This window comes from Stenella coeruleoalba (genome assembly GCF_951394435.1).
Source record: "Stenella coeruleoalba genome assembly, chromosome: 4".
NCBI classification, from domain to species: Eukaryota; Metazoa; Chordata; class Mammalia; order Artiodactyla; family Delphinidae; genus Stenella; species Stenella coeruleoalba.
Window position 1 is genome coordinate 74592765 of NC_137149.1, and position 27689 is coordinate 74620453.

The window sequence follows — 27689 nt, forward strand, 5'->3', positions numbered from 1 at the left end:
TTATGTAGAGGGCCAAGATTCAGGTGAGGGGGCTTCCCTGGTGACGCAGTGGTTGAGAGTCCGCCTGTCGATGCAGGGAACACGGTTTCATGCCCCGGTCTGGGAAGATCCCACATGCCGCGGAGCGGCTGGGCCCGTGAGCCATGGCCGCTGAGCCTGCGCGTCCGGAGCCTATGCTCCGCAACGGGATACGCTACAACAGTGAGGGGCCCGCGTACCGCAAAAAAAAAAAAAAAAAAAAAAAAAAAAGATTCAGGTGAGGGCTCAGACAGGCAGGTGTGGAAGAATCCTTCTAACCTACTTAGACTGGTTCCAGCCTAGACCTCACTGAAATGTGGTCCATGGATCAGCAGCATTGACTCCACCTGGAAGCTTGTTAGAAATGCAGAATCTTAGGCCCTACCCAGCTAGATTAAGTCAGAATCTGAATTTTAACAAAATATTTAGGTGATTTATTGTATATTAAAATTTCAGAAGCGGTGACCTAGGCAAGAGGACTCCTCCTTATACCCCAGGGCTCCATATTGAAATTAGAGACCAAATTTCTAGCTGATAAGTGTTCCTTGGTCTGGCACATTTCTTCTTGTAGATGGTTGGTGAAGGATGGAATCAGGTTCCTATCATTTCCATCTCATTCAGTCTATCATCTTAACTCTATTTAAAGTTATTTGCAGGGGGTAAAGAGAAGAATGGGAAGATGCCAGAAGCTAGTCCATTAATTACATCAGCTTATGTAATTAGGAGATATGTTCACAGTGGGTTTCCACTATACTCAAGAGGCTTATTTTACAAAGTAAAGGTAATAAGGTTTCAGGGAATTGGCTAAAAATCTTCTGTGACTTTTAATGAGTAAAATTTGGGAAAAGAGAAGTCAGTAATTAACATCCCATGGTCATTACACTTGGGCACTAAGCTACTAAATGGCAGTCTATGCCAGGTCTAGACCTGCCTTAAAGGCAGCCAAATTTCAGCCAAATCCTTCCACCCCAGGTGCTCTGAGCTGACCAGCCTTGTCTCTGGACCATTCTGCCAGCAACAGCCTTAGAGGAAGACTTGAGATGTTAAGATAATGGCTTACAAAACTCAGACCCTGAAAATGATGGTAATGAATCATTTTTGAGCACTTACTATGTGCTAAGCATTGTTCTAAGAGCCTTAAAAGTATTAGTTCAGTTAATCTTCACAACTGTTTGAGATACTATTATTATTCCTCTTATACAGGTGGGGAAACCGAGACACAGAGAAGTTATATAAATGGTAAAGCAGGATTCAAACCGAGGTGGCCTGATACCTCCAACACAAGGCAGTAGACCTTACTATATAGAGAATCAATATAGAAAAAGGGAAGGAGGCCATTGGACTCTCTCTTTTGCTCATCTGGGGAGTACTGCTAAGTTCTACAAACAATTAGATAGATGTAGACTCCAAAATCTTACTTCAGTAATATTTTATCTCTCCAATGCAACACCTTTCAAACTTTAATGGGCATATGAATGAGTCAGGAATCTTTTTTAAAATGCAGATTCTGACTCAGAATATCTAGAGTAGGGCCCAAGATTTTGCATTTCTAATAAGCTCCAACTTAACGTTAATGTTGCTGGTCCAGGGTCCACACTTTGAGTAGCGAGGCCATCGGATGCATAAATATATATTTTTTAATGCATAAAATCACAGTCTCACCTCTTGCTAAATAGATTATGTAGCAAGCATTTCATCCTACAAGTCTGTGAGGTTGCTCCAATCTAATTGTTAGTAGGACTTAGAAATGCTCCGCAGAGGGGCAAAGGGAGAGTCAAATGGTTTCTGATACTCCGTGGTGAGAATCTGAATTTTTGTACTCTTGTAATTTGATATCACTGATATGTTTAGCATGAAGGTATTCTAAAGTATGTTTCTTACCTCACTGATGATAATAGTTGCTAATGTTATTTCCTTAGTTGATACTTAACCTACTTAATGTTTCAAATTTTACCTAAAATAATAAACACACGAACCAAATAGATGGTAAAAACTAGTAATTTAATTTCCAGATTGTAGACACAAGTGAATTCTCTTTTATTGCACTCTGTCATAGTGAAACAAACAATAAAAATATTTTATATATATTATTTTGAAAAGATGCTGAAGTTTGGATTTAAAAAGTGGGCTACAGAATGTAGATCAAAAATATTTATTGCCTACATGGCACAAGGGAGCACAAGTTGCAAAATGATAACTCACACCTATCCTTTTAAATTTTAAAGTGAGGCAAATGTCAAAGGTATTTGCATAATACGATGTATTATTCAAAAAAGAAAGTACACAGTTTTCAGACCAGCATATATAATTTGATGTCAATAGTACAGACAGGGCTTCCCTGGTGGTGCAGTGGTTGAGAGTCCGCCTGCCGATGCAGGGGACACGGGTTCGTGCCCCGGTCCAGGAAGATCCCACATACCGCAGAGCGGCTAGGCCCGTGAGCCATGGCCGCTGAGCCTGCGCATCCGGAGCCTGTGCTCCGCAAAGGGAGAGGCCACGGCAGTGAGAGGTCCGCATACCACAAAAAAAAAAAAAAAAAATAGTACAGACAGACTCACACACATAAACACGCATACACACACTCAAGCAAGAGCCAAGAGTATGTACTGAGATTATCAATACCAGAAAATGGCCCAGCAGCTCCTTGTGAACATGAAACTTCTTAAGACTCAAGTTCATCATATTTTATTAAGAAAGTTGAATTCCACCTCTTCTGCTTGCCTCAGGGTGGAAGACTCAGTGAAAAGGACAAAAATCAGGAAGGATATATTGAAGCAAGCAGTATAGTCATGCAATGGTTTTCTGAAAAAGTTATAATTAGTTCAAATTATGAATATAAAAATTAAATCATAATATCAGTGCACTTCTCTCTTTTCAGACCTCATTTGTTTCCAGAAATTTGAAAGTTGATTTCTAATACAAAATGGTCATGGATGCCTAGAGCTCACATTCCTAATTCTGAATCTGCAATTCCATCAGATGTCTGGATAAGAAACTTAATAACTTTTTACTCCACAGTCCCCATTGTCCCTCAAGATGTCATAGCTTCAGTTGGGACATTCAGAACTAGAACTTGAAGCTTCAGGAGTAAGGGCTTTCCAGAAGGAAACTCAGCAGCTCCTTCCCCAGACAATCAAAGCTGTGTGAATCTTCTCCTTGGGCTGAGCCACGTTTTCTTGTTTTGTTTTTTTTTTTGCGGTACGCAGGCCTCTCACTGTTGTGGCCTCTCCCGTTGCGGAGCACAGGCTCTGGACGCGCAGGCTCAGCGGCGCGGCCATGGCTCACGGGCCCAGCCGCTCTGCGGCATGTGGGATTTTCCCGGACCGGGGCACAAACCCGTGTCCCCTGCATTGGCAGGCGGACTCTCAACCACTGCGCCACCAGGGAAGCGCCATGGGCCACTTCTTACTTGCTCACTGGAGTCTCCACAGACAGCCCCATAGACAGCAGCGCAGAACTTCCTTGGAGTCAGGTACATCAGACAGATGCTGCTCCAAATCCTGATCCTGAAACTCACGGCTGGTTTTATGCTTTTTTTTTTTTTTTTTTTTTTTTTTTTTTTTCCTTCTAGGTTCTAAGACCTAGAACACTGCTCAGGTGCCTTGACAGCTGAACAACTTATCCTAACTCCTTCAGCACCTCCACCAAAGGACAGCTCTCCACAGGCTCTGGTCTAGGTTGGACAGCTTCTTCAGTGGACAAAAATTCTTAGAGCTGTATAAGGGAAGTAAGGCTATGGAGTACTGCACCATATCAGCCTCCTACCTATCCTTCAACTAGGGCAAGTGCCTGCCAGAGATGTTGTGTGGTAATGTCTGAACTCAGATGTAGGGGAACTTAGGCAAAGCCATAGATTCCCTTTCATATGAGCTCCTCTGAGAGCAGAGGGGCGTTTAATAATAACAATAGCACTTACCCAGCACCTGTTACCTGCTATGTACCAGGCAGGCACTGTTATAAGAAGTTTACACAAACTATTTTGCAAGGAAGCTACATAAAATATTGTCACAAAAGTAATATTTTATTAATGTAAAGTAACATTATCTCCATTGTATAGATGAGGAATCTGAAGGGCAAGTGACTTAATAATTGAGTACATGTAAAGGACTTAAAACTGTGCCAGGCACATAGTAGACTCAATAAATGCTACTTATTTCTCACTAAAGAAAGTCATTAAACCACAAGGGAATAGAGAAAGGAAGAAGAAAGGAACAGAGAAGAACTACAAAAAACATTCAGAAAACAATTAATAAAATGGTAATAAGTTCATATCTATCAATAATTACTTTAAATGTAAATAGACAAAATTCTCCAGTCAAAAATCATAGAGTGGCTGAATGGATAAAAACAAACAAACAAACAAACAAAACATCTATATGCTGCCTACAAGAGACTCACTTCCAAAATAAAGACACACACACAAACTGAAAGTGAAGGGATGGAGAAAGATATTCCATGCAAATAGAAATAAAAAGAAAGCTGGTGTAAGTATACACTTATCAGACAAAACAGACTTTAAAACAAAGACTTTAATGAAAGACAATGGGCATTATATAATGATAAAGGGGTCAATCCAGCAAGAAGATATAAAACTTATAAATATACATGCACCCAACATGGGAGCACCAAAATATGTAAAGCAAATATTAACAGACTTAAAGGGAGAAATTGATAGTATTAATAGTAGGGGACTTTAACACCCCACTTACATCAATGGATAGATCATCCAGACAGAAAATCAATAAGGAAACATTGGCCTTAAACAACAGATTAGATCAAATGAACTTAATAGATATATGTAGAATATTCCATCCGAAAGTAGCAGAATATACATTCTTCTCAAATGCATATGCAACGTTCTCCAGGATAGATATTATCAGAAAGACAAGAAATAACAAGTGTTGGTAGTAAAGGGAACCTTCATGCACTGTTGGTGGGAAAGTAAATTGGTGCAACTACTATGGAAAACAGTGTGGAGTTTCCTCAAAAAATTAAAAATATAACTACCATATAATCCAGCAATTCCACTTCTTGGTATCTATTTGAAGAAAACAAAAACACTAATTTGAAAAGATATCTGCAACCCTATGTTTATTACAGCATTATTTACAATAGTCAAGATATGACCACAACCTAAGTATCCATTGATAGATGAATGAATAAAGAAAATATGATAGAGAAAGAGAGAGAGAAATACTACTCAGTCATAAAAAAGAATGAAATCTTGCCATTTACAGCAACATGAATGAACCTTGTGGGTACTATGCTAAGTGAATGGTCAGACAGAGAAAGAAAAATACAACATTATTTCACTTACATGTGGAATCTAAAAAACAAAACAAACAAAACAAAACATAATCCAGACTCATAGATACAAAACACAGATTGGTGGTTGCTAGTGCAGAGGGGAGTTGAGAGGGAACAAATGGGTGAAGGGGATCAAGAAGTACAAACTTCAAGTTATAAATAAGTCATGGGGATGTAATGTACAATATGGGTAATACAGTCAATAATATTGTATTAACTTTGTATGGTGACAGATGGTAACTAGACTTATTGTGATGATCATTTTGCAATGCACACAAATGCTGAATCCTTATGTTGCACACCTGAAACTAATATAATATTGTATGCCAAATATACTTCAATAAAAATCTTTTAAATGTTAGTTATTTTAATCACACAATTAGTAAGCGGCAGGGTTGGGATTCAAATAAAGGCATCCCACGCGTTAACAATTCACCTTCTACTGTACCTTCTATGTAAACTGAGCTCTGAGAATAGCCTTAAGTATCCCATAGTTACTCCATATATACCTAGAAACAAGATATTCTAATACAAAAATATGATCATGTTACTTGTCACTTGTAGGATAAGGCCAACTCTCCTTAGCATGGCATTTGAGGCTTCTCACCATCTCATCCCAGCCACTGTTGTTCCAGCACCCAACACCCCTTGTTCCAGCCCATTGTTCCAGTCACTATGGCAGTATTCCTGGCTTGTTCAAATCTCTCTCTCTCCCTCTCTCTCTGTATGTGTGTTCACGATCCTCCTTTTGAAGTGTTCTCTCCCAACTTCCGTACCTAATACCACTCCATCGATAAAGCTTTCCCTAAACCCCTCTTTCACTCCTAATCTCATCCTGTGGAACTGCTGCCTCACATCTTCTCCTGCAGGAAGTTTCTCACACCTCCCTATAGCACTAACTACACAATACTAAAGTCTCATGGTTTATATATCAACCTCTCCCACTGGATTGGGCACTCCTTGAGAGGTGGACCGCAAACAATGATTATTTGGAAAGCATTCGTAAAACAATTATTATTCAGTACCAGGCTCTATGTTCGCTATAGTTCATCAGCTGTAACTTCTGGATATTGATTTCTTTGGCCCTTTGGCTAGGAAGTTTCCTCTTCTCCATTATATCACGCCTCAGTTTGGGCTCAGAAGCAAATCCTGAGATAAGGATTGCAGTGAAAGCAGTTTGGGAGGTGCAGGAAGCACCAGCAGGGGATGAGGAACTAGGACAGGGAAAGGAAGGAAGCAGTAAAGTAAAAAAACCCTAGAGGAAGGGTTGTTGGGTATTTGTACACCATGTCCCATCAGTCCTTGGTTGAGGGTGCTTGCAGTATTAATTCCCCTAGCCCTCCCTTTATAACTGAGAAAAGCACGTGGCTCTGCAAAAGCACTTAGTCAAAGAGGTGCAGATCCTGGCATCTGGAAGTGGGCTAGAGCATGCCTCAGTGGCAGGGGAGGAATCTAGGTGTGGTGCTGACAGTGTCTGCTAGGAAGCCACTCTAAAACACCCTAGGATTGGGAGAAAAGCAAACCCTGTACACTGCTGATGGGAATGGAAATTGGCGCAGCCACTATGGAAAACAGTATGGAGGTGCAGAAAACTAAAAACAGAATTACCATATGACCCAGCAATTCCACTCCTGGGTATATATCTGAAACAAGAACACTAATTCGAAAAGATACATGCACCCCAATGTTCACAGCAGCATTATTTACAATTGCCAAGATATGGAAGCAACCTAAGTGTCCATCAACAGATGAATGGATAAAGAAGACGTGTTATGTGTAGAATACTATTCAGTCATAAAAAAGCATAAAATTTTGCCGTTTGCAGCAACATGGATGGACTTGGAGGGCATGATGCTATTATGCTAAGTGAAATAAGTCAGACAGAGAAAGACAAATACTATATGATATCACTTATATGTGGAATCTAAAAACTACAACAAACTAGTGAATATAACAAAAAAGAAGTAGGGCTTCCCTGGTGGCACAGTGGTTGAGAGTCTGCCTGCCAATGCAGGGGACATGGGTTCGAGCCCTGGTCTGGGAAGATCCTACATGCCACGGAGCAACTGGGCCCGTGAGCCACAACTACTGAGCCTGCGCGTCTGGAGCCTGTGCTCCACAACAAGAGAGGCCGCAATAGTGAGAGGCCCGTGCACCACCATGAAGAGTGGCCCCTGCTTGCCACAACTAGAGAAAACCCTCGCACAGAAAGGAAGACCCAACACAGCCATAAATAAATAAATAAATAAATTTTTTTAAAAAAGAAGTAGACTCAAACAAACTAGAGAACAAACTAGTGGTTACCAGTGGTGGAGGGAAGGAAGGGGTTGGGGAGTGGGAGGTACAAACTATTGGGTGTATGATAGGTTACAAGGATATATTGTACAACATGGGGAATATAGCCAATATTTTGTAATAACTATAAATGGGGTATAATCTTTAAAAATTTTATTAAAAAATTGAAAAAAAGAAATCCCCCAAGGTTGTCGAGGAGAAATGTGAGTTAGAATTCTGGAAGGTTTCCAGTCATTCTCACTTGATAGTAGTTTCTTTCTTTCTTTCTTTTTTTTTTAAATTAATTAATTAATTTATTTATTTATTTTTGGCTGCACTGGGTCTTCGTTGCTGCACGCGGGTTTTCTTTTTAGTTGCGGCGAGCGGGGGCTACTCTTTCTTGTGGTGCACAGGCCTCTCATTAAGATGGCTTCTCTTATTGTGGAGCTCGGGCTCTCGGCACGTGGGCTTCATTAGTTGTGGCACGTGGGCTCAGTAGTTGTGGCTCGTAGGCTCTAGAGCGCAGGCTCAGAAGTTGTGGCGCATGGGCTTAGTTGCTCCGCGGCATGTGGGATCTTCCCAGACCAAGGCTCGAACCCACGTCCTCTGCACTGGCAGGCGGATGCTTAATCCCTGCTCCACCAGGGAAGTCCCGATAGTAGTTTCTTAACTCCTAGAACACAACACAAATTCCCTATCTTTGGAACTGAAGAACATAGGTGGTTGGAAGCCTGAAAGTAATATGAGATTGAACCCATGGATAAAGTCTAATATAAATTGGTACCAGGATTATGTTTGCATTATAGATGAGGTTATAACTTCAAGGAATAGCTGAATATCCACTATACGTCAAGAAATTTTTAAAGATGTTTTAGTCAAAACAAGATGAGCACAAACTGCAAATGAAGAACATGGCCTTCAGTCATGGAGAAGTCAAATATAAAGACATTTAAAGATCAAGTTAACAAAGAAGTCAGCAAATGGGACCTGGGAGAGTACACCTCAAAGGAAAAAAGGTATTTAAGAGCCTGAATAGCCATACAATGCAACTGTGCTTGTGGTCCAAAGATCTCTGGGTTTTCTTAAGGGAGTTTTACAAAGAACAAGCCAATATAGGAGAAAAATATAAATGGCTAGAATCTCTGACAATAGCTTATGGGGAGTAGTGCTATGTTATTTCTTTAATTTCCCCAAGCAGTGTTTTTACAGCTATCTTAGTAAGCAAAATGCAATTTTAAAAAAAGTAACTTCTTGCAAGGAGTTCTGTGAGTTACCCCCTTCAGATCAAGCCATGTCTGTGCGGGCAGTACAGTGCAGGTAGGGAAAGGGGGTAAAGAATGGACTTGACTGAAAAAAATCAACACATACGCCAAAGGTAGCCAAAATTTTTAAGAAACGGATTCTGACTCAAAACCAGAAAAAGTGAATTTATCTGGGTGATATTAATATCTCTTAATAAGGAATGTTTCAATATGAGAGGGTAGTCTACATGAACATATAGAAATGGGGATCAGAACAGCTAAAGTTGGCAGAGTTCATCCATGTAACATTGCTCAGGGGGAAAAACACTGACCCTAAGGAAAATAAACATGCTTACTAAAGGGCAGTGCCCTGCTCTGAGTTAGAAGCAACTCACTTAGCTTCCCGAGAGTTCCGTCTATACTATCAACCTCCTTTGCTGTCTTTGTGCTCATAGAGCAACCACCTGATTTATGTCCACACAGGTTTTAAGATATTGTGAAACCAGGAAGAGCTTCCTGGAGGGCAGATGCGTACGTGTCATGGTGAACGAACAGCCCCCATCATAAACTGATAGCTTGGTAAGTGTTGTTAAGTTTAAGTCTGACCACTTGCGTCAGATGACTTTTTTGGTAGGCTGAGAAAGGGAAGTTCCTGGGTCACAAAGCTAAGAACCAGACTTGGGAGTCTGGTGACTTCACCAAGGTTAAGGTTAATCTATGACATCTTTCTAGACAACCAGTGAAGCAACCCTCACTCTGATGATCTCTGTACCTTCAAACTGGATAGTATTACCCACATTAGTAGTAAATGTGGAAAAACATCTCCAAAAGAGAACTTTCTCAATACACACGGGCAAAGAGGGCCAGTACAGCATGAAGAGGCCAGACTTTGCGGGGGAGGATAACCAGGACACTCTGTACACCTTCATCTGTAAAATGGAAATAATTATAATATCTGCTCCTGCCAGAGCACCAGAACTTAAACATACAAAAAACTACTGTCTTCCGAATTCATCCTAAGCACCTCTATGTTCTTTGCAAAAAAGCTACTCTTCAAAATGCTTTTTTGGAACTTTACCTTGGAATTTTCCCTCAGAGACATTCTACTGGCCACAAAACAAACTCTGTCTCATTTACCAGGGTCAAACCTCAGTTCCCAACAAAAAACAACTTTTCCCAGTCTAATCACCCACTTAAGCCATCATACAATGCTGAGAATGACACCCTGGTTAGTTTACAACTGTGAACTTCAGACTCCCCGGCCCCTGGCTCCTTTCCCACAGCCCAGAAGCACAACCAGTCTCTGCACTTTGTTTCACTAGCTCTAGCTCTGTTTCTCTACCCTGCCACAAACCCTAGAAAGAGCAGTTTGCATTTCTCCTTCTTCATTCCTGCATAATTACTCACCACCGATGACCTGGCCTCCAGTTCCTCTACTTTACTAAATACCCTCATCAAAGATCACCAATGGCTTTCTACAAGCCAAACTCAAAAGCTCCTCTTGGGCTTCCCTGGTGGTGCAGTGGTTGAGAGTCCACCTATATTCCTTGTGCTGTACACTACATCCTTGAGCTTATCTTACACCCAATAGCTTGTACCTCTGACTCCCCCACCCTGTATTGCCTGTTCTGCTTCATTTACATTGACTCAACTCCTTCCATCATTTTTCAATATTTGATCTTGACATTTGTGCATCTTTTATGTTCCAGAAATACTGAAGTCCCTGTCTTGACAGAGCTCACTTCTTAGGTTGGAGTACAGAAAAGCAAACAAAAATAACTACCACAATAGATGTTATAATAAATGGCAACATTTTATATTATATATAATGTACAAGGACATGGAGGGAATGATTATTTCTGGCTTTGAGAAGGCAGCTCAGGTGAGCAAAGTCAAAGAGGAAGTCCAGGCAGAGGGAAAAGCAGGAGAGAAGCCTCATCGGTAGGAATGTACACAGGATGCCCAGGTAAAGGACAGTGAGAAATCTCACTGTTGGGGAGGGTGGATGGAAGCAAGCCTGGAGAGTCGGGCGTAGCGAGGTTGGAAAGGGGCTTTGTTTACTGTGCTAAGATGTACAGGCGTTATTCAGAGGGCGATGAGAAGCCATCAGGAGTTTCAAGTGGGTAGATGCCATGGTAAGATCTGTGTTTTAGATAGACCACTCTAAGGCAATGTGGGAGGCTGGATGGGAGAAGAGTGAGCCAGGAGATAAGGACTATTGTGCCCATTCAGGACTGACTCAGGCAGTGGGCATGGAGAGGAGGAGACAGATGTGACAGTTCAACAGAACTTAGTTACCTTGCTATTCAGAGTGATTACGGCACACGGGAGTGTGTGCATATTTGCCCACCCATATACTCAAACTCAGTTTTTTCATTTATTCCTTAAGCACAGCACCTAAGAAACTACAGATTATGAATTTTATTCTACTTGCCCATGTTTTGTGATAGCTCATTATTTTAGACTAGTTCAGAATTTGTGACAAAGGTACAATTTAACTTGGCCCTATCTACTAAAAAAGAAACAAAGGGAGGGAGAGAGGGAAGAAGGAAGGAAGGAAGGAGGGAAGATTTACTAAGCAAATTAATATTATAAATGAGATTACAAAATAATTTTTCTTCTGAAGACGCAGTTTTGAGCCTTTAAAAAGCACGGAAGTCCACAGAAATATGGCACTGCTGAGTCCTCGTCCACGTAAGAAGTCACATCATTATGTCCACCCTCTGCTCCTGACCCGAACGGAACGTCTGTGGTTGCCAAATAGTCGGGGGGGGGGAAAGTCTCAGTGATATTTGACAAACTGTGGAGTTGAAGGGGAAGAAAAGAAGGAGGAATGATAAACTGTGACGGGGTGAGGCACTGCCAACAAAGCGGCCTGCAAAACCTCAAACTCTTTCTCCCTCACTACCTGGATCTTTACATGTTGCTTTGATCATCTAGCCAGAAATTCTACCAATTAGCAGTTCCCTTGGGTTCACAAATATTCCGTTAAAAAATGCAAGTACTGGGCTTCCCTGGTGGCACAGTGGTTGAGAGTCTGCCTGCTAATGCAGGGGACACGGGTTCGAGCCCTGGTCTGGGAGGATCCCACATGCCGCGGAGCAACTAGGCACGTGAGCCACAACTCCTGAGCCTGCGCGTCTGGAGCCTGTGCTCCGCAACAAGAGAGGCCGCAACAGTGAGAGGCGCGTGCACCGCGATGAAGAGTGGCCCCAGCTCGTCGCAACTAGAGAAAGCCCTTGCGCAGAAATGAAGATCTAACACAGCCAGAAGTAAATAAATAAACAAATGTGGGGTTTAAAAAAAAAAAATTTCAAGTACTACAGAGACTGTTAAGGTGAGGTTAGTCATCCTCAGATTACTGTGAAGGGTGGGCATTTAGGCTCAGAGCCTTTAATGGGGCAGAAGTAGAACATAATAGGAAGGGGAGGAGACACCTTAGGAGACAGGAGAGGCCAGAGCTTTGTACTTCATAACGCAGATAAGAGAGAGGAAACACCTCTTCTCTCCTTCTTCACTTCAGCACCTCATTATCGTTCCCAGTGTAACCCTGAGCAGGACCCTACGGGGACTTCCCGGGACAGACCTCTCCCCCATGTCCTCTGTTGTAGCTCCTCTCTGAAGTACCTACATAACAGTACCTGATACACATTTCCTGAGTTGTTTTCTAGAGGCTAAAACCCCACCCAATGGAAGACAATGTTAACTACTTGCTGAGTATGAGCATGCAACCCCCAGACCTATCGGAGCCTGAGGAATGACAGCGTTAACCCCCATGACGCTACCCTGTTACCTCACCATCAACCAATCAGAGAATTGTGCATGAGATGATCACATACCCTGTGACTCCCCTCCCTCACCATGCCTTTAAAAATGCTTTCCTGAAACCCATCAGGCAGTTCTGGCTTTTTGAGCATTAGCTGTCCTGGCCTCCTTGCCTGGCACCTTACAGTAAATGCTGCACTTTCTTTCACCATAACCCAATGTCAGTAGATTGGCTTTACTGTGCACGGGTGAGCGGACCCAGGTTTGGTTCCATAACGCCAGGACCCAAATTTAGATGCGTCCTATTAGTACCAATGCAGGGCACAGTATGATTTACATATGCTGTCATAGTGTGGAATTATGGGTTTCATCTTAAATTCCACTTCTTATACCATTTATTTGGGAAAAGGTGACAAAGTTCCAAAGACTTGACTTATGAATACACTCACAACCCACTATTTGGAAATTTTCACTAATTCCTATCCATTCGCGAAAGGTCTCCAGAACCTTTTACCTAACTCGAATAACTGTATGCACTTGAAAGTATTTTTTGATAAATTAAGATGAACTTTTCTCCACTGGATTGATTTAGGTGACACATTACTATTGCTATTGATAGCAATTACAATAATAAAGGATGCTAGCATCAAAGCACTTCTACATTGCTTTTGAGTAAAATAAATATTTAGTATATCCATTAGTAACTCCAGAGTTAAATTTTATGTTTGAAACAATTGAAAAATTAACTACAATTGTATTATTTTAACCAGAATAAGCATTTGAACAGTTATTTAATTGGATATTTCCAGCTCTCTTAGGTAGGTATTTCAGATATAATTATCCCTAAAAAATTATCCTAAGTTTTAGTTGTATTAATTTATTAAACTTTTGGGAACTGAAATTAGGGCAAAATTCTCCTGGTTTTATGTTGTTCTCCATACCTGAAACTCTAGTTATAGTTTCTAAGGAAGTTGTGAACTTCCACAGAATCTGGGAGTGATTTATGACTTGAAGACAAAGAGTGATTATTTTAGCCCCAAATTCTAAGTGTAGGTCCTATGTTTGAATAAGGCAGTTGTTTATTGTTTTTTAGTGGCTACTGGTCACCTTGAAGAAAGTTATATTTGTCCCAAATATGTCCTCTTTTAGGGAAGGTTGGAAATGTGGGGAATGTCTCCAAAGGAGAAACACTCTGGGATATATTCCTTTAACCACCTCTGCTATTCATGGTTCTTCATTGAGGAATGACCCAAAATCATAAATCCTGGACTCAGCTTTCATCCTGTAACTTTTAAATCGCTTGCTAAGGAAAATCTTAAGATGCCAAAATTTCACTATAAATGTCATATTTTAAATGGAAGTCATCCTATAGTGAAAGTCATAGCTACACTGGCCATCCCTGTTTAAAACTGAGTTTGAAGTGCATTTCGAACTTCAGCCTAATATGAGTACTTTCCAGTTGCCTTTGCTACACTAAGCAAATGTATGTGGAAGGAACCACAGCCACAAAATCACCTGCCAATTTTAATTTTGCTCTTAGGGACACTCTGTACAATGGAAAAGGAGAGGGATTCCCTACTAAGAAAGTGAAAGATAAGAGTACTAACATTTTTGAGTTTTTATTGTGTTAGAATGAGGGAAATGAAGCCAAGTAACAGATCCAAGGGTCACAGAGCTGGTAAACAATAGTAGAACTGAAGCTTGAACTGATCTTGGGGCTTCCTAAAGAACTGAAGATTTTTTAAGGAAGAAGAAGGTACTTATACGGTACTTATGAGAACAAAGATAACAGTATCAGATTTTATCTTAAGAAAATGCCAAACTGAAAACTAACAACACTGGGCATCCAAAATATAAAACATATGAAGATCACATGGGTTAAATCTTTCATGAATTATTAAAATTAGGCACATACATGAATGTGCACACACATGGGCATACACCCCAATCCTTGGGGTTCGGTACTCTTATAAATTTATTGCTTTTAATTATATGGTGACATACACACAGGATTATCAATTGCTATTTTTAATTTGTTAGTGATTATTAAACTTAAGAGACAATCTTTAATGCAGCAATGTAGCATATAGCCAGTTCTAGATAAACAGTTCCAGATTAGTTAGAATCTGACCAATAATACGAACACAAAGAAATGGCAAAAATATGACCTGCTTGCTGACCTTAATTTCAGTTGGAATTACTATGGATTTCATATAAGATAAATAACATCACCATCATCATTATCACTAATATTTATCCAGTCTATCAAATATGCCAGGAACTGTATACTTTCTCATTTAATCATCATTATTACTCTGTGAAGAGGTATATTGCAACTCCTTATCACAGATGCAATAACCAAAGCTTGAGGACTGTAGCAGATGTTTGTGGAGGATCATGCAACATGCCCCAGTACACTTGGTTTCAGCGTGTCTTGCATATACATTTCTATGCATGAGGCCAGTGTCCCACATCAATTCTGGGCCTCAGCATCTCCCTGCTTTGCTGCCAGAAGTTTCTTTGAAGCCTTGGGAAACTGCTCAGCTATGCAGAAATCTGGAAAGGGAGTGGGGAAATATTAATGACTCTCAGAGTCACTCTCAACCAATGTGGGCAAGAATCAGCAGGTAAATGCACCAGGATTTCCATCTTGTGATGAGACAGTTCTATACAAGTCCTTAGAATGTCCCCAGCACAACTGAGTCCAGTTCCCCCAACAGCAACCAAATCATTAATTTACCCTTTATTGGCTTTTCTTCCTTCCAAGTCCTATTTTCCCCACTTCTGCTTCCCGGGATCACCTCGGAAGCAAATTATCTTCACCCAAGTTCTTGTCTCAGGAGAACCCAAAATACGGCAAGTAGATTAGGTAACTTGCCCTAAGCCAAACAGCAATCGGCAGAGCCAGGACTGGAACCTGAACCATCTGTTTCCAACACCCGCGGTCTCAGAGACATTCCCCACTGTGAGTCAACATTAACGTATCTGTAAAACCAAGCCAAAAGAGAAAAAAGAAAAGGCAGATAACACATTTTCTCCCAGTGCTTTAAAAAGTCAAGTATGCTTCTGCCATTTATATGTTAAGCTGGCTGCTGAAAGAACAGCATGCACGTGCCCCACCCACCCCGCCCCGTCTTGAGGACCCTGGGGTCTAATGAAGACAGGCACTGTGCCATGGACACCAGTGAACCACATGAAGATGCAACTTACTAGGATCGCTGAGTCTAGGGATGAATGTGTGATATTCACGCCTAAATCAGGGTCATAAAGAAGAACCCATTCAAGGTGGAAGATAAATACTATTGAAGTGGATATCAGGTTTAGTGGCAAATTTTAGACAATATTTGCAGGCTTGTGTTCTGGGTCTGACTCTACTGCTAAGTATACCATGTGATTTGGGACACATTATTGAACCCCTCTGTTTCCTCATTTGTAAAATGAAGACAATACTTCTTGCCCTGTCTGCTGCACAGGGCAGCTGGGAAGCTCAAGTGAGATACAGTACCTGAAAGTTCTTTGAATCACACAAAGCACTCGGCAAATATAAACTACTATTACTAACACTTTGAATCATCACCATCATCAATGTGTATGATTACGTCTGCATTTGTTACATGACAGGCACCACGGACAAACTTTTCAAAGATACGTCAAATGTGAAGCATATGATCTTGCTGTGACATTAGCTACAATAGAGTGGAATTGAATACAGAGCAGATCTGATTTTGAAATGACATTTTACTAATGGGGGCTCCCATAAAATTGTAATATGGCTTTGAGAATAAAGCTATGGCAACATCCCAGCATACTGCAACCTAGAATGGATCCCAGGGCCAACATTACTTCCTCGGAGTTAACTAATTGGTGAAGGACATGAGTAAATTCCTCCAGACCACTGGGTACCAATTAGTGCTAATTTTGGCTATAATGAAGAATGGGCTGAAACCAACCTGAAGACATTTAGTGGGATAAATGTAAAGTCATATTCCTAGGGACAAGGAATTTGGGAAAACCATCATTGGTTATCCTCTCATTGTTTGGAAGAGCCCAATAAATAGCACTGAGTGCTGAACCAATAGAGAAACAAGATAATGACATAAGGCCATTCGGGCAAGACTATTACTTTATTACTGATGAAGTTGATAATGAAGAAACTGACTTAAATCTGTAGACAAGTAGGCTTCACAGAGCCCCACTGGACTATTGCTGGCTCCCTGGGACGAAAACCCTTTGCAAAACTTACAGCACAGGGAGAGCAGGCCAGAGCACGTGCTTTCTGTGGGCCAGCTTGCTCCCAAAGAGGAGAGAGAAAGGCACTGAGTTAAGGATGTCCATTTTCTCCATCAGATGAAGTCACTCCTCCTCCCATCAGATGACGCCACTTCTCCTTTGGGAAGATTGAGTGAGAGGAGTGGAGAGAGCCCAGGCCTGGTTCAGGAATGGGGTTCCCACCACACAGAAGGAAACATGAGGAGTGGGGAGAGAAGTTTGCCCCTCTGTAAAGCATGGGGGCCCAGAGAGAATATGTGAACTTTCCAGGATTGGTGGCAGTGTCAGGGCTGAAAGCCAGAGCTGTTTTATTTATCTGTGTTTTAAAAAACAAGAGCAAAAACAGAAAAAGAGAGACCTCCTGATTTATTAGCATTGCACCTGAAAAAGTTGGGCTTTGGGGTTGTTTCATAGACTACAAAATTAGCATGAAACTATTGGTCACGTGTGTGGCTTAAGCATAGGGTCCAGATCACAGAAAACAACTAATCTGTTCTCCGAAACTTTCTGGAGGATCGTATTCAACTCTATGAACCGCATTTTTGATGACTGATGATGCAGGAAGTACAGAAAGATATGATCAGGATACTAAGAAGCTGAAACAGAACTGGAATTTGTAAAGTCCTCACTGAGAATAGGGACAGGGCTTGCTTCTGCAGAGCTCCAGAAAAAAGACAGAACCAAGAGCAGTGAGAGAAAGTCATATGGAGGCAGTTTTAAGTCAATGGAAGGAAGAACTTTCTAACATATGCACACACACACACACACACACACACACACACACACACACGTCTAGCAGTGCATAGGATGCAAATCTGATCATGTTGCTCCCTTGTAAAAACCACTGGATGGTTTCCTAGTCCTCTTGGGATAATGTCCGAAGTCCTTAGTAGAGTTTATGAGTTCCTTGTGGACGGGCCGTTCAGCTGGTGTCCAGCCCCAGCTCGTATCCACTCCCTGTCACTCCGCTGGCTGCAGCCACACTGACCTTCTTTAGTCCCTGGAGCACAGCAGGCTCCTTACCACCTCTCATCTTGAATGTGCAGGTCCCTCTGCCTGTGTTGCCCTCCTTCTTTTCTATACCAAACCAACTCCGGTTCATCCTTCAGATCTCAGTTTTCCCATCTTCATGGAGTCCTTTCTACCTCCTGGAGGAGCTCATTCCACCCTCTGTGCTCCCCTTCTTAGTACTTGTCAGAGTTGTGGCTTTACTTGTCTTCTTTGGCCCTTTAATAATGTCTGTCTCCCCTACTAACCCATGAATTCCACGAGGGCAGGGAATGTATCGTTACTCACAGTATCCCAGAGCCCAGCACGGTGCCTGCATAGATCTACTCAGCACAGACCTCCTGAACAAGGAGGGGAGGGGAGGGGCAGAGGAGGAGGAAGAAGGGTCTCCCCAGAACTAGAAAGATTCAAGCAGAGGATATGAAGGACCATCTTTCAAGCAAAGGGTTGAAAATATTCCTGTGCTGGTGGAACGATTGAACCAGCTCAAGCCAGTCAGCAAATATCTGCTAAGCACATACTGTGTTCCAGGAGCTAGGTACCGTTCTGAATCAATGCCTGCACTGATGTATAAGAGAATTTTCCATTCTAAGAGCTGGTGATTACCTGGAGCAAATCTGTTTAATACCTTAAGACAGAAAAAGAAAAAACGAAAATGTATGACATTCGGGACCAGGTTTCCATCCCAAACTGCAGTCATATCTAACTTCATTGAAGACATATTATGGACTTTGAATATTGGAATTACTCCTTTTTGATGAGCCATAGCTATAATTAACAAAGAATGGGAGAGGGAGAATTAAGTTAATATCTTGTGGGAAGCAACTGTGAGAACTAAAATAAGGAACCACCCCAGTGATTCCGACTAGCCTTTCTTAAGAGTACACTAAACAAAGCCCAGCTGAGTCTGTTTCCAGCGAGTCCTTCTAAAGAGTCCAAATGTGCAAGGACAGAGATGAAAAAATTCAAATTCCCTTTTACCAGGATGTCACCAGCAGTGAAAGCCTCCATTTAGAATTCCTTGTTTTTTTAAATGTAACTTTCACATTCTAAAACCATGTACCTCTGATGGAAGACTGAAGCCAGACTTTGGGCTCCTGCTGTCAGGAGAGGTGTGCAGAGGGGATCATGAACGAATAGAAGGAACAGAGGCTCATGAAGGAATAGCCCAGAGCTGATTCTGGCCTTAAAGAGAACAAAATGAACTCTTTACCCATTTAAATTTCTCTGTGCAACTTATTTTATTCTTTACTCTCTGGCTTAGTCTTCGGAGATGCATCCATTGTTATTAAATATATATCTGCTCTCATTTTTCCTGGAACATGCTGCCCAGAGATGGCCATGTGAGAAGCAGCTTGAAGACAAATTAGTGCCACACTCCACGGCCTCTGCCCTTGGGACATTGAGCAGTCACTGCTTTCTCTGTCCAGGTGTCTCAACACCTAGAGTATGTACTCTTGTTTCCGTCTTGTGCATCTACAAGAGTTTTGTGCCTGGGAAGAGTTTTGTTGTATTTTAAGATAAAAAATATAATATCAGACTTGTTGACAAAACTGAAAAAAGTAAGAACATGGAAAAAGACTGAAGATACAGTTGGCAAGGAGATAATTAATGGAGCAAGATTTTGGAAGAAGTGCAAGGGGTCTAACAAATGCTCATTCATCTGAAAAGTCATTTTAAGACTCAGTTCCAGAGGTCTGCTACAAAAGCTCAGAGTTCTCTAAATCAGAAACGATTCAGCTTTACAACTCCTCTACTGCTTATATTTGTTTCTTCTTATCAAAGTAATATAGTAAAATAATAATAATTGAAAAAATTTTGCCATTCATAATACAAATTTAAACTATATTGGCTTCATGGCACTGAAGCTGTTTGAGTTCCCATTAATTAAGGCCTGAATTGATTAGTAGATTTAAGAAGCACATTTATAAATGTAGTTTTCTGAATGCCTACATAACAGAATAAGCAAGATATAAACAAACAATGTACTATTCAGCCATAGCCAATGGGTAATTTTCTGGACACAACAGTGTCAAGGTTCAATGCTTAAAAACCGCAGAAAAGTGGCTGTCAAATTAATGGTGAAAGTACAGGAAGCCGACCTCTGTGACCACTGGAATCTTAAGATTCATTGACTCATTTTAATATTTTTCAAACCAATTAAATGACCCAACTCTGGGAAAATGTAACATTTACTAGGCATTTGAGAATGGTTAATTTGGTATGTGTATCTTTGTGCTTTTTTTAAACTTTGTATTATGGAAAATTTTAAACATATGCAAAGAAGAGGACAGTATAATGAAACTTCATGTACCCATCACCCGTTCCCCCTACAAATTATTTTGAAGCAAAGCTCACATGTCATTTTATTTCCGGGAATTCTAACTATTATTTTATATACGTATATTTTTATACATCTTTATTGGAGTACAATTGCTTCACAATGCTGTGTTAGTTTCTGTTGTACATCAAAGTGAACCAGCCACATGCATACATATACCCCCATAACCTCTCCCTCTTGAGCCTCCTTCCCACCTTCCCTATCCCACCCCTCTAGGTGTCGAAAAGCACCAAGCTGATCTCCCTGTGCTATGCGGCTGCTTCCCACTAGCTATCTGTTTTACATGTGGTAGTGTATATATATCCATGCTTCTCTCACTTCAGCCCTGCATCCCCTTCTCCCCGCTGCATGTGCTCAAGTGCATTTTCTATGTCTGCGTATTTATTCCTGCCCTGCCACTAGGTTCATCACTATCATTTTTTTATATATTCCATATATATGCATTAGCATACAGTATTTGTTTTTCTCTTTCTGACTCACTTTGCTCTGTATGACAGACTTTAGGTCCATCCACCTCACTACAAATAACTCAATTTCGTTTCTTTTTATGGCTGAGTAATATTCCATTGTATATATGTGCCACATCTTCTTTATCCATTCATCTGTCGATGGACACTTAGGTTCCTTCCATGTCCTGGCTATTGTAGATAGTGCTGCAATTAACATTGTGGTACATGACTCCTTTTGAACTATGGTTTTCTCAGGGTATATGCCCAGTAGTGGGATTGCTGGGTCATATGGTAGCTCTATTTTTAGTTTTTTAAGGAACCTCCACACTGTTCTCCATAATGGTTGTATCAATTTACATTCCCACCAACAGTGCAGGAGGGCTCTGTTTTCACCACACCCTCTCCAGCATTTGTTGTTTGGAGATTTTCTGATAATGCCCATTCTAACTGGTGTGAGGTGATGCCTCATTGTAGTTTTGATTTGCATTTCTCTAATAATTAGTGATGTTGAGCAGCTTTTCATGTGCCTCTTGGCCATGTGTATGTCTTCCTTGGTGAAATGTTTATTTAGGTCTTTTGCCCATTTTTTAATTGGGTTGTTTGTTTTTTTAATACTGAGCTCCATGAGCTGTTTGTATATTTTGGAGATTAATCCTTTGTGCATTGTTTCATTTGCAAATATTTTCTCCCATTCTGAGGGTTGTCTTTTCATCTTGTTTATGGTTTCCTTTGCTGTGCAAAAGCTTTTAAGTTTCATTAGGTCCCATTTGTTTATTTTTGTTTTTATTTCCATTACTCTAGGAGGTGGGTCAAAAAAGATCTTGCTGTGATTTATGTCATAGAGTGTTTTTCCTATGTTTTCCTCTAAGAGTTTTATAGTGTGCGGTCTTACATTTAGGTCTTTAATCCATTTTGAGTTTATTTTTGTGTATGGTGTTAGGGAGTGGTTTTTTTTTGTGTTTTTTTTTTAGTGGTACGTGGGCCTCTCACTGTTGTGGCCTCTCCCATTGCGGAGCACAGGCTCCGGACGTGCAGGCTCAGCGGCCATGGCTCACGGGCCCAGCCGCTCCGTGGCATGTGGGATCTTCCCGGACCAGGGCACGAACCCATGTCCCCTGCATTGGCAGGCGGACTCTCAACCACTGCGCCACCAGGGAAGCCCAAGGAAGTGTTCTAATTTCATTCTTTTACATGTAGCTGTCCAGTTTTCCCAGCACCATTTATTGAAGAGGCTGTCTTCTCTCCATTGTATGTTCTTGCCTCCTTTGTCGTAAATTAGGTGACCATATGTGCGTGGGTTTAGCTCTGGGCTTTCTATCCTGTACCATTGATAATATATTTCTGTTTTTGTGCCAGTACCATACTGTCTTCATTACTGTAGCTTTGTAGTATAGTTTGAAGTTGGGGAGCCTGATTCCTCCAGCTCTGTTTTTCTTTCTCAAGATTTCTTTGGCTATTCAGGGTCTTTTGTGTTTCCATAGGAATTGCAAAATTTTTTGTTCTAATTCTGTGAAGAATGCCATTGGTAGTTTGAAAGGGATTGCACTGAATCTGTAGACTGCTTTGGGTAGTATAGTCACTTTCACAATACTGATTCTTCCAATACAAGAACATGGTATATATCTCCATCTGTTTATGTCATCTTTGATTTCTTCCATCAGTGTTTTATAGGTTTCTGAGTACAAGTCTTTCACCTCCTTAGGTAGGTTTATTCCTAGGTATTTTATTCTTTTTGTTGTGATGGTAAATGGGATTGTTTCCTTAATTTCTCTTTCTCATTTTTCATTGTCACTGTATAGGAATGCAAGAGATGTCTGTGCATTAATTTTGTATCCTGCAACCTTACCAAATTCATTGATTTATTTCTAGTAGTTTCCTGGTGGCATCTTTAGGATTTTCTATGTATAGTGTCATGTCATCTGCACACAGTGACAATTTTACTTCTTTTCCAATTTGTGTTCCTTTTATGTCTTTTTCTTCTCTGATTGCCATGGCTAGGACTTCCAAAACTATGTTGAATAAGAGTGGTGAGGGTGGACATCCTTGTCTTGTTCCTGATCTTAGTGGAAATGCTTTCAGTTTTTCACCATTGCTTATGATGTCTGCTGTGGGTTTGTCATATATGGCCTTTATTATGTTGAGGTAGGTTCCCTCTATGCCCATTTTCTGGAGAGTTTTTACCATAAATGGGTGTTGAATTTTGTCAAAAGCTTTTTTTGCATCTATTGAGATGATCATATGGTTTTTATTCCTTAATTTGTTAATATGGTGTATCACATTGATTTGCATATATTGAAGGATCCTTGCATTTCTGGGATAAATCCGACTTGATCATAGTGTGTGATCCTTTTAATATGTTGTTGGATTCTGTTTGCTAGTATTTTGTTCAGGATTTTTGCATCTATGTTCATCAGTGATATTGGCTATAATTTTCTTTTTTTTTGGTGATATCTTTTTCTGGTTTTGGTATCAAAGCTACTCCAGCTTTCTTTGGATTTCCATTTGCATGGAATATCTTTTTCCATCCCCTCACTTTCAGTCTGTATGTGTTCCTAGGTCTGAAGTGGGTCTCTTGTAGACAGCATATATATGGGTCTTGTGTTTGTATCCATTCAGCCAGCCTGTGTGTTTTGGTTGGGGCATTTAATCCATTTACATTCAAGGTTATTATCGATACATATGTTCCTATGACCATTTTCTTAATTGTTTTGGGTTTGATTTGTGGGTATTTTTCTTCTCCTCTGTCTCCTGCCTAGAGGAGTTTCTTTAGCATTTGTTGTAAAGCTGGTTTGGTGGTGCTGAATTCTCTTAACTTATGCTTGTCTGAAAAGCTTTTGATTTCTCCGTTGAATCTGAATGAGATCCTTGCTGGGTAGAGTAATCTTGGTTGCAGGTTTTTCTCTTTCATCACTTTAAGTATATCCTGCCACTCCGTTCTGGCCTAAAGAGTTTCTGCTGAAAAATCAGCTGATAACCTTATGGGGATTCCTTTGTATGTTATATTTTGCTTTTCCCTTGCTGCTTTTAATATTTTTTCTTTGAATTTAATTTTTGTTAGTTTGATTAATATGTGTCTTGGTGTGTTTCTCCTAGGGTTTTTCCGGTCTGGGACTCTCTGTGCTTCCTGCACTTGGGCGACTATTTCCTTTCCCATGTTAGGGAAATTTTCCACTATAATCTCTTCAAATATTTTCTCAGACCCTTTCTTTTTGTCTTCTTCTTCTGGGACCCGTATAATTCGAATGTTAGTGTGTTTAGTGTTGTCCCAGAGGTCTCTGAGATTGTCTTCAATTCTTTCCATTCTGTTTTCTTTATTCTACTCCTCAGCAGATACTTCCACCGTTTTGTCTTCCAGCTCACTTATTCGTTCTTCTGCCTCCGTTATTCTGTTATTGATTCCTTCTAGTGTATTTTTCATATCAGTTATTGTGTTGTTCATCTCTGTTTGTTTGTTCTTTAGTTCTTCTAGATCTTTGTTAAACATTTCTTGTATTTTCTCAATCCGTGTCTCCATTCTATTTCTGAGATTCTGGATCTTCTTTACTATCATTAATCTGAATTCTCTTCCAGGTAGATTGCCTATTTCCTCTTCATTTATTTGGCCTTATATGTTTTTATCTTACTCCTTCATCTGTGACATATTTTTTTGGCCGTTTAATTTTTTTTTTTTTTTTTTTTATGAGTGGGATTGTGTTCTTGTCTTACTGGTTGTTTGGCCTGAAGCTTCCAACACTGGAGTTTGTAGACTGTTGGGTAGAGCTGGGTCTTGGTGCTGAGACGAGGACCTGAGGAGACCTCACTCTGATGAATATTCCCTGGGGTCTGAGGTTCTCTGTTAGTCCAGTGGTTCAGACTCAGAGCTCCCACCGCAGGAGGTTCCGCCCAACCTGTGGCTCATGAACCAAGATCCAGCAAGCCACGTGGGGTGGCCAAAAAAAAAAGAGAAAAAGAGAACAATAATAAAGAGTAAAAAATAAAATTAGACTAGGAAACTAACAGATATGTTAGAATATAAAAATAAAAATATAGATGAAACAACAATTGGAAGGTAAAACAGAACCACAACAGTAAAAAAGAGAAGGAAAAAAATAAAAAGATGGAAAAGTCCTTGGCTGTGGGGGTGGGGCTTAGGAAGGGGCGGGGCTTAGGCAGGGGTGGGGTTTAGGCAGCAGGCGGTGGGGGCTATGCTCAGGACCCACAGGGCTGGACAAGGCCTTCAGGGTGGTGTGGGGTGGGGCTCAGGCCCAACAGAACAGAAGGGGCCCAGACGTGCCTCTGGTCTCAGAGGGTGAGGGACCTGGCCTGGGAGCCCAGCAGGCTTCCCCGCCCAAGTGGGTGGGGCAAACGCCCTCTGCTCCTCTCCCGCTCCTCTGGTCCTGGAGGGCCCCTCCTGGCCTGCCTCTCCTGTTCTCCCCCACCTCCCTCCTATGTCCCCAAGACCAACATGGCCTGGAGGGGGCCTCTAAGGGCATAGGACACGGCCTGAGAGCCGGGCAGACTTCCCAATTGTTCAGGGGAAACGCTGGGCTCAATCTCCCCCTGATCCGAGCCTCTGAGGGTCCCCCCAGGCATGGGAACCCCTCCCCACTCCCAGCCACCCCTCTGGGGCACTGGTCTTATTGGCCTCCACTTCTCCTCCCCTTCAGTTCCCCCACATCCTACCGGTTTGCTTAGGGGTCCCTCCCATCTCCCTGGGTGTCGAGGTCCCCCACCAGCATCTGGAAGGCACCCTAGTGGTGGGGAGACGCGAACTCTGCATCTTCCCAGGTCACCATCTTGGCTCTGCCCCTTCCAATTCTAACTATTATTATCAGTGCTTACCTCCTGGGATTGAATTATCTATCAGTCATCAAAGACACTTAATAACGACAACAACATCCACAAGTTTCTCAGTAAATATTTGTTGATGCAGTGAACAAAAGGGTAATATTTATTATGCAGTTACTGTGTGCCAAGCCCTGTGCTAAATGCTTTGCATGCACTGTCTCATTTAATGTTTGTAACGACCCTGAACCATAAATATCTTCACATTTCAGATGAGAAAGCAAGTGTAAAAAGATTGAGGGGCTTCCCAAAGATAAATGCAAATTCAATGAAAATGAAATCAAACTAAATTATATTGTGAATATAGAATAACAGCAAAGCATGAATGACACTTGATATTTTAATTAGGTTCAGAATCCAGGCCTTTGAGAATGAAGGTAAATGTGGCAAAACATTAAAAATTGGTGAATCTGGGTAGAGGTATATGGGAGCTCTTTACAGTATTATTGTAACTTTATGTTTTAAGCTATTTCAAAATAAAAAGTTAAAAATTTGAAGTGGGCCCATTTTTTTCTCAACTAGCAAAGTTCAAGGTAGACCCTGACTGACATTTTGCACAATGGGCAGGATTTCTCTTCTTTAGGGTCCCTCTGAAATGACAACCTAAGTCAGACTTAGGTTTAGGTCAGTTTTTTCCGGGGTTGGGAGGAGGGTCATCTCAAGAAGCAGAAGTGAAGGGATGGGGAGAGTGACACAGGGAAGAAGAAAAAGACAACACAAGAACTCATTATTAGTTTAACTTTCCCTGTAGTCACCTGAGACTCAATCCTGATGGGGACTGGTGGTAGCCAGCCTCCAAGTGGGTCCCCAGTGGTCCCTGCCTCCTTGTAATCACACCTCTGTGCAGTGTCCTTCCAGACTTCACCAGGGTTAGTCTATGTGACCAATAGCATACAGCGGAAGTGATGTTATGTCATTTCTGAGATTAGGTCATAAAAAAGACTACAGCTTCCATTTTGGGCACTGGCCCTCTCTCTTTCAGACCACTCGCTCTGGGGGAAGCCATATGGTGAGGAGCCCTAGGAAGGGGTCCACATAGTGAGGGGAATCCTCCTGCCAACAGCCACATGAGTGAGTTAGAAGTGAATCCTTCAGACCCAGTCACACCTCGGATGACTACGGTCTTGGCTGACACATGGTTAACCTTGTAAGGAACTCTGAGCCCAAACCACCTAGCTAAGTAAGCCGCTCCCTGATTCCTGACCTATAGAAACTCTGAAACAAGAAATTTTTGTTATTCTAGACCTCCAAGTTTGAGGTAATTTGTCACACAGGTAACTAATATAGGACCCTTTGAGGAACTGTATTAATACACCTCAGAAACCTTCCATCACAGTCTGGGAGGCTGAGGCAATTATCCACATAACCCGAATTCCAGAGTGGGCACTGGATGTGCGACGCTGTCAACATGCCAAAGCAAACACAGAAGAAATCATAGGGGGGCTGAGAGTATGTGAGGTGGGGACACCAATAAGCATCTGCTGAAGTACTTCATGATAATACTGCCTTTAACTTTTCTAGGATAACATACAGGTTTCATGTAACATGAAGTTCTCCTTAGGTGTGCTCCCCTCTTTATTTACTGTGTTAGTCTTTCAAAATCTGCAAAGTTCGGGGCTTCCCTGGTGGCGCAGTGGTTGAGAGTCAGCCTGCCGATGCAGGGGATGCGGGTTCGTGCCCCGGTCTGGGAGGATCCCACGTGCCGCGGAGCAGCTGGGCCCGTGAGCCATGGCCACTGAGCCTGCGCGTCTGGAGCCCGTGTTCCGCAGCGGGAGAGGCCACAACAGTGAGAGGCCCGCGTACCGCAAAAAAAAAAAAAAAAAAAAAGAAAATATGAACTCCTAATGGGACAAGCCATACACAGTTTGTATATAACATAAGTATTTATATCACAATTTGCAGGTAGCATGGAGTATGGGTCTGATATTAATTATTAATCTTCCCTCTGTAGGACATAGTGCCTCTGTTCTGGTCCCAGTCCAGATCTTTCTTTTCTTCTATTGGATCAGATTCTATGCTTCTGACCTCTACTATACACTTCTATGTTCTAGATGGGTCTCTATGTGCCAGGGATAGAGTTGTGAATAAGAGACTGATCATTTTCTCATATTAGGCTTCATTCTCTCTTCAATTATTAAAAAAATCTTCACGCTCAAGTTTCAGCAGGGTTATTTCTTTTGGCTTTGCAATTTT

General features: G+C 41.4%; 1 protein-coding gene across 10 annotated transcripts in view; it reads right to left on the reverse strand.

Annotated features, from left to right (window-relative positions):
* Window positions 1–27689, reverse strand: part of NMU (neuromedin U) — a 237847-nt gene that overhangs the window by 59935 nt on the left and 150223 nt on the right. The window contains exon 8 of one of the 10 annotated variants that reach the window (XM_079920261.1): window positions 15032–15161. The exons of the other annotated variants lie outside the window; for them this stretch is intronic. Coding sequence (XP_079776387.1) covers window positions 15146–15161 — 16 coding nt within the window. The 3' untranslated portion in view covers window positions 15032–15145. Of the gene's footprint in view, window positions 1–15031; window positions 15162–27689 lie in introns of those variants that run through there. 10 annotated transcript variants of the gene reach the window in all.